This window comes from Neopelma chrysocephalum, unplaced genomic scaffold (assembly GCF_003984885.1).
Source record: "Neopelma chrysocephalum unplaced genomic scaffold, ASM398488v2 Primary Assembly neopelma1_185165, whole genome shotgun sequence".
NCBI classification, from domain to species: Eukaryota; Metazoa; Chordata; class Aves; order Passeriformes; family Pipridae; genus Neopelma; species Neopelma chrysocephalum.
Genome location: NW_020938637.1, coordinates 1 through 7,070, shown reverse-complemented (window position 1 = coordinate 7,070; position 7,070 = coordinate 1). Strand labels below are relative to the sequence as shown.

The following is a 7,070-nucleotide window of genomic DNA, read 5'->3' as shown; positions in this document are numbered from 1 at the left end:
CGGAACAGGCCGCGGTACCGGAACAGGCCCGGCGGTACCGGAACAGGCCGCGGTACCGGAGCGGGGCCGGCAGTACCGGAGCAGGCCCGGCGGTACCGGAGCGGGGCCGGCAGGGGGAGCGGCGGCAGCGGCGGTAGCGGCGCGGGGCCCGCAGGGGGAGCCCGCGGGCGGGCGGAGGCGGCGCGGCCCGGCCCGCTCAAGATGGCGGTGCGGAAGAAGGACGGCGGCCCCAACGTCAAGTACTACGAGGCCTCGGACACCGTCAGCCAGTTCGACAACGTGCGGCTCTGGCTCGGCAAGAACTACAAGAAGGTAGGCGGGCGAAGGGGCGAGGGGGCAGCGCCGCCGCCCCGCGCCGGGCCCGGCCCTGTCACGGGCAGCGCCGCCGCCATCGCCCCCCCCCCACCCCCGCCCCCGGGCCCCGCGGCCGCGCTGACCCCCCCCGGCCCCGCAGTACATCCAGGCCGAGCCCCCCACCAACAAGTCGCTGTCGAGCCTGGTGGTGCAGCTGCTGCAGTTCCAGGAGGAGGTGTTCGGGAAGCACGTCAGTAACGCGCCCCTCACCAAGCTGCCGGTGAGAGCCGCCGACACCGGGCCATGGGGGGGGACACGGCGGGGGGACACCCGGGGGTCTGGGGACAAGGCCCCGAGCGGGGACGGTGCCCCGAAAGGGCGCGGGGATGGACCCCGATGGCCCTGGGACGGGGTCTTGGATATCCGGGGGGAAGCTCCAATGAACGGGGGACAAGGACCTTGACTCGGGGCAGCACCCGAAGATGTGGGGGCGGCACCCTGATAGCCGGGGCCAGCCCTCGGTACCCGGGGGACAGCATCCCAGTCCCCAGGGACAGCCCCAGCGAGCTGGGGACAAGGCCCTGATGGGCAGGGACAAGGTCCTGAGCGGGGACAGTGCCTGAAACACGTGGGGAGAGCACGGTAATGACCTGGGTACAGGACCCCAAAGACCTGGGGACAGGGCCCAGGATGGAGCCCCAGTGAGCTGGGGACAAGGGCCTGAGTGGGGACAGCAGCCGAAGCCCCAGTGACCCCGTTCAGCATTGCAGTGACCTGGGGACAGCACCTGACCACGGACAGCAGCCCTGGGACAGTGCCCTGGTCAGGGACACGCCCCGCTGTCCTGGGGACGGTGCCTGGGGACGCTGGGGCACCGCTCTGCTGGCAGCTGCCCCCGGGCAGCATCTGTGCCCCAAGGACCAGGGAACGCTGCCCCTGGGGCTGCAGGACAGCACCCCATGGCCCTGGGGACAGTGTTCCCACACAGGGACAGGTCCCCAGCTGGGGACAGAGCCCCAGCCCTGCAGGGGCTGCACCCCAGCCCAGGGCACCTGGAGGAGGGGATGGTGCCCTGGCACAGGGGTGTCACCCCGATGGAATGGCACCCAGGGCTTGGGGACGGGACCTCGGCGAGGGGATGGCACCCACACGTGGGGGTGTCACCCCAACAAGAGGGTGACACCCTGACCCACCTCCTCCCGTTCCAGATCAAATGCTTCCTGGATTTCAAGGCGGGGGGAGCCCTGTGCCACATCCTGGCAGCGGCCTATAAATTCAAGAGCGACCAAGGATGGTGAGCACCCACCTGCACCCGTCGGGACGGGGGGTCTGGGGTGGCTGGGGGGGCCGTGAGGGGGTCCCGGGGGCAGGGGTGGGGGTCCCCTCCATGGGAACACCCCGGGGTGGCCTCGGGCAGGGGTGCACGGGGCGGGCTGGTTGTAGGGCTCCCACCCCCAGAGCAAACACGTGCTGGGCGGTGTCCCCTCCCCACCACGGACCCCTGATGGGGTTCAGGCGCGTGTCCCACCCCCACCCCCCCAAATTTTGGGTGCTGACAAGGAGACCTGAGCTGTGGCTTTCATGAGAGTCGCTCTTTTCTTCCAATAAGGCGGCGTTTCGATTTCCAGAATCCCTCGCGGATGGATCGCAACGTGGAGATGTTCATGACCATCGAGAAATCCCTGGTGCAGGTAAGAGGCCCCATCCCTGACCCCCCCCCGGGCCCCCCCTGTCCCCCTCCAACCTCACCAGTCTGCTCTCCCCCTCCCCAGAACAACTGCCTGGCCCGGCCCAACATCTTCCTGCACCAGGAGATTGAGCCCAAACTACTGGGCAAGCTGAAGGACATCGTCAAGAGGCACCAGGTGGGTGGCAGCGCTGGGGTGGGGGGCACGAGGGGGGGGGTTCATCCAGCACCTCATCCTGGTATTTAGCCCTGGATCCAACCCCCGGCTCTCGCAGGGCACCGTGACCGAGGACAAGAGCAACGCGTCCCACATCGTCTGCCCCGTCCCCGGGAACCTGGAGGAAGGTGGGCGTGAGGGAGGGGCTGGGGGGGGGTCAGAGCTGTGCCTGGGATCACGGGAGGCTCCAGGGGGGCCGGAGGATCAGTGCCAGCCCCCCCCGTGTCTCCCACAGAGGAGTGGGTCCGGCCGGTCATGAAGCGCGACAAGCAGGTGCTGCTGCACTGGGGCTACTACCCGGACAGGTGAGGGGGCCCAGGTGGGGGGGCTGAAACTTTGGGGAGCCCCCTGACCCCCCCAGAATCGCCGTGGGTGCCACTCTGACCCCCAATCCTTCACCTGCAGCTACGACACCTGGATCCCCGCCAGCGAGATCGAGGCGTCCGTGGAGGACCCCCCGACCCCGGAGAAGCCTCGGAAGGTAACGGGGGTGCCCCGGGCTGGGGGAGCAGCTGCAGCCCCCTCCCCACCTGACACACCCCCACACCCGCCCAACAGGTCCACGCCAAGTGGATCCTGGACACGGACACCTTCAACGAGTGGATGAACGAGGAGGATTACGAGGTGACGGACGAGAAGAGCCCCGTCACCCGCAGGAAGAAGATCTCGGCCAAGACGCTGACGGACGAGGTCGGAGCGGGCGCAGAGCCCCCCGTAGAGGGGGTGCTGGGGGGTCTTGTCCCACCCAGCTGAACCCAGTGACACCCCCCGTGTGCCTCCCAGGTGAACAGCCCCGACTCGGACCGGCGGGACAAGAAGGGGGGGAACTACAAGAAGCGGAAGCGTTCGCCCTCCCCGTCACCCACCCCCGAGGCCAAGAAGAAGAACACCAAGAAGGGGTGAGCTGGGCCGGTCCAGGGAGGGAGCCTGGGCCCCACAGAGGCTGTGGGAGGCTGGCCCTGGGGTGGTGGTGACCGGGCAGGGGGGGGTCTCTCCCTTCCCAGACCTTCCACCCCCTACAACAAATCCAAGCGCGGGCACCGCGAGGAGGAGCAGGAGGACCTGACCAAGGACATGGACGAGCCCTCGCCCGTCCCCAACGTGGAGGAGGTCACCCTGCCCAAAACAGGTCAGGGGGAGGATCTGAAGCCCCCCCACAAGGTTCCCTCCTTGTGAGCTGGACTGGGGTGGGGTGGGGGGTCTCCTAGGGGTGCTCAGTGCCGATTCCCTCCACCACAGTCAACACCAAGAAGGACTCGGAGTCGGCGCCCGTGAAGGGGGGCACCATGACAGACCTGGGTGAGTGAGGCACCGTGGCAGAGCCCCGGGCCCCCCGGCCTGGCAGTGCCCAAAACCACCCCTCTCCTCCCTTCAGATGAGCAGGAAGATGAGAGCATGGAGACGGCCGGCAAGGTGAGCCCAGGGTGTTCCCAGCACGGAGAACTTGCCCCTCTCCTGGGTGCAAAAATGCCCTTTTCTGCCCATCCCCTCACCCCTGGGGCTGCAGGCACCTTTGCCCCAGGCCATTGGCCTCATCTTGCCCTTGGTGAGGATGATGAAGGGCGCAGAAAGGGGGCCCAGGACCCCCTTGCCCATGCTGTGCTGGTCTGTGGGCAGGACGAGGAGGAGAACGGCACCGGGAGCAAGGGGGAGCAGGCCAAGAACCCCGACCTGCACGAGGACAACGTGACGGAGCAGACCCACCACATCATCATCCCCAGCTACGCCGCCTGGTTCGACTACAACAGGTACGGGGCTGCCCGAGGGCGAGGAGGGGGATGAGGATGAGGAGGGTGTCCTGGCCACCCGCCCACCTGAGCGTCTCCTCCCGCAGCGTCCACGCCATCGAGCGCCGCGCCCTGCCCGAGTTCTTCAACGGCAAGAACAAATCCAAGACCCCCGAAATGTGAGCCCTGACCCCCCATCCCACCCCTGTCACCCCCGGGGCCGTGCCTGGCGCTCACCCCCCCTGCCCTCCCGCAGATACCTGGCCTACCGCAACTTCATGATCGACACGTACCGGCTGAACCCGCAGGAGTACCTCACCTCCACCGCCTGCCGCCGCAACCTGGCCGGCGACGTCTGTGCCATCATGCGGTGGGTGCGGGGCCGGGGGGCTGGGGTGGGGGTTTGGCACCCTCGTGTTGGCAGGAGACCGGGGCCAGTGGGGCTGGGACTGCGGTGCTGACAGGGGTCAGTGTGGCACCTCAGCATTGGCAGGGTCACTGTGGCACCCTGACGCTGGCAGGGCTCTGGTGCCACTGGGGCACCCTGGTGCTGGTGGAGCGCCAGGCACTGGCAGGTTTTGCACACTGGGGCTGACAGGGATCCGGTGCCAGTGGGGCAGGGGTGGTCAGTGTGGCACCCTGATGATGGCAGGGGTCTGGTACCAGTGGGGCAGGGGTGGTCAGTGTGGCACCCTGACGATGGCGGGGGTCTGGTACCAGTGGGGCAGGGGTGGTCAGTGTGGCCCCCCACAGACACCCGTGGGGGTCCGGCAGGGCCTGATCCCAGCTCTCCGCAGGGTCCACGCCTTCCTGGAGCAGTGGGGCCTCATCAACTACCAGGTGGACGCCGAGAGCCGTCCCACCCCCATGGGCCCCCCGCCCACCTCCCACTTCCACGTGCTGGCCGACACCCCCTCGGGGCTGGTGCCGCTGCAGCCCAAGACGCCCCAGGTGGGTGCGGGGGGCGTCCGCCCCGCCCAGCCGAGACCCCCCCCTGCCGCCCCCCGGACCCCTTGGGGGCCGGGCGCGGGGCTGGGAGGGGGGTGGGGGATGCACAGCTTCGATCCGTGCCTGCCTCAGGGCCGGCAGAGCGACGGCGACGCCAAGACCGCCCGCAAGAGCAAAGAGATCGAAGAGCTGGTCAGCGAGACGGTGAAGGGGAAGCCGGAGCTGGTAGGCGGCTCCTTGGGGTCCGTGCCCCCGCCGCTGGCCGAGGAAGGCTCCTTCCCTCCTCCCCCTCGCGCCCCGCATGCCGCCCTGCCCGCCCCGGGGAGCAGGGACGCGGGGGGGACACCGCGACGAGACGGGGCACGAAGGCTTCTCTGGGCTGGAGGGGCTGGGGGGGCACCGGTATCCTGACGTCCCGTCCCCCCACGGCCCCGTCCCAGCGTCCCCTCTCCCCTCAGCAGCCGACCTCGGCCTCGCAGCAGATGCTGAACTTCCCGGACAAGGGCAAGGAGAAGCCGGCCGACATGCAGAACTTCGGCCTCCGCACCGACATGTACACCAAGAAGAACGTCCCCTCCAAGGTGGGCACCCCCCGGCCCGGCCCCGGCCCCCCGCCCGCCGCCCCTCACCCCTCCCTGTCCCCCCGCAGAGCAAAGCCGCCGCCAGCGCCACGCGGGAGTGGACGGAGCAGGAGACGCTGCTGCTGCTGGAGGTGAGTGGGGGTCCGTGGGGAGAGGGGGACGGGGCTGCCAGACCCCGCTGACGCCCCCCCCGCCCCATCCCGCAGGCCCTGGAGATGTACAAGGACGACTGGAACAAGGTGTCGGAGCACGTGGGCAGCCGGACACAGGACGAGTGCATCCTGCACTTCCTGCGGCTGCCCATCGAGGATCCCTACCTGGAGGACTCGGAGGCGTCGCTGGGACCGCTGGCCTACCAGCCCATCCCCTTCAGCCAGTCGGGCAACCCTGTCATGAGCACCGTGGCCTTCCTGGCCTCCGTCGTCGACCCCCGCGTGGCCTCCGCCGCCGCCAAGTCGGCTCTGGGTAACAGGGCTGGGGCAGGGGTCCGGCCTGGGGGCTGCAGGAGCCCTGGGGGAGAGGGGACAGGGACCACGGGGACAGGGAGGAGTCCTGTAGGAGAAAGGAATGAGTCCTATAGGGAGCCCTATAGGAGGACGAGTCCTATAAGGAGTCCTTTAAGGCATTCTGTAAGGAGACAGGACAGGCGTTACGGGCAGAGGGATGAATTCTGTGGGGAGCCAGGATGGGACAAGCCCCCCAAGGGATGTGCAGTGCTGGGGGGCTCCAAGGGGCTCTGGGGGTCCTGCTGAGGCCTCCCCGGCCCTTCCCCCAGAGGAATTCTCCAAGATGAAGGAGGAGGTGCCCACGGCGCTGGTGGAGGCCCACGTGCGCAAGGTGGAGGAGGCGGCCAAGGTGACGGGCAAGGCCGACCCCGCGTTCGGGCTGGAGAGCAGCGGCATCGCCGGCACCACCTCGGACGAGCCGGAGCGGATCGGTGAGGGGCCGGGGGGAGCTCGGGGGGCTGGGGGGGCAGCGGCAGGGCCTGAGCCCGGGTTTGTGTCCCCAGAGGAGAGCGGGGCGGAGGAGGCGCGGGCCGACGCGCAGCCGGCCGAGGAGAAGAAGGAGGCGAAGGTAGCGGGGGTTTGGGAGGGGGCTGGGGGTCGGGGAGGGGGGCTGGGGCAGGACTCGAGTGGGGCCGTGGGGCCGGTCCCTCCCCAGGAGCCCAGGGACAACACCACCGAGGAGGAGGCAAAGGAGAAGCCTGGGGAAACACCCAAGAAGGAGGAAGAGAAGGGGAAGGAGGTGGAGGGCGAGAAGGAGCCCGACAAGGGTGACAGCGATGGGGCAGGTGAGTGGGGGACCCGGCGGGGCTGGGGGGACACTGAGACCCCCCCAACACTGCTGACACGGCCCCCACTGCGCCACAGGAGAGCCGGAGAAGGAGAAGGAGGTGAAGGAGGGGCCGGATGAGGCACCCAAGGAGCCTCCAGAGCCCGAGGCCGAGCGCAAGGCCAAGGTGGAGCGGGACATCGGCGAGGGGAACCTCTCCACCGCCGCCGCCGCCGCGCTGGCCGCCGCCGCCGTCAAGGCCAAGGTGAGGGCTGGGGGTGTGGGCTGGGGGGTGACCACAACCCAGATGTGGGCTCTGACCCCCCCCGGGTGTCCTCCCCCAG

At 69.4% G+C, this 7,070-nt stretch overlaps 1 protein-coding gene across 1 annotated transcript; it reads left to right on the top strand.

Annotated features, from left to right (window-relative positions):
• Window positions 1–6: 6 nt before the first annotated feature.
• On the top strand, window positions 7–7,004 carry LOC113962797 (SWI/SNF complex subunit SMARCC2; the record flags this gene model as incomplete). Its single annotated transcript, XM_027673567.1, has 25 exons — window positions 7–312; window positions 455–574; window positions 1,503–1,588; window positions 1,904–1,985; window positions 2,067–2,159; window positions 2,257–2,326; window positions 2,434–2,503; window positions 2,604–2,679; window positions 2,757–2,888; window positions 2,982–3,097; window positions 3,203–3,327; window positions 3,438–3,497; window positions 3,574–3,611; window positions 3,816–3,946; window positions 4,033–4,104; window positions 4,182–4,295; window positions 4,723–4,876; window positions 5,006–5,098; window positions 5,332–5,454; window positions 5,523–5,585; window positions 5,661–5,919; window positions 6,230–6,391; window positions 6,464–6,528; window positions 6,616–6,745; window positions 6,825–7,004. Coding segments are annotated over exons 1-25 (2,725 nt in total), but the record flags the coding sequence as incomplete, so codon positions are not given.
• Window positions 7,005–7,070: the final 66 nt, after the last annotated feature.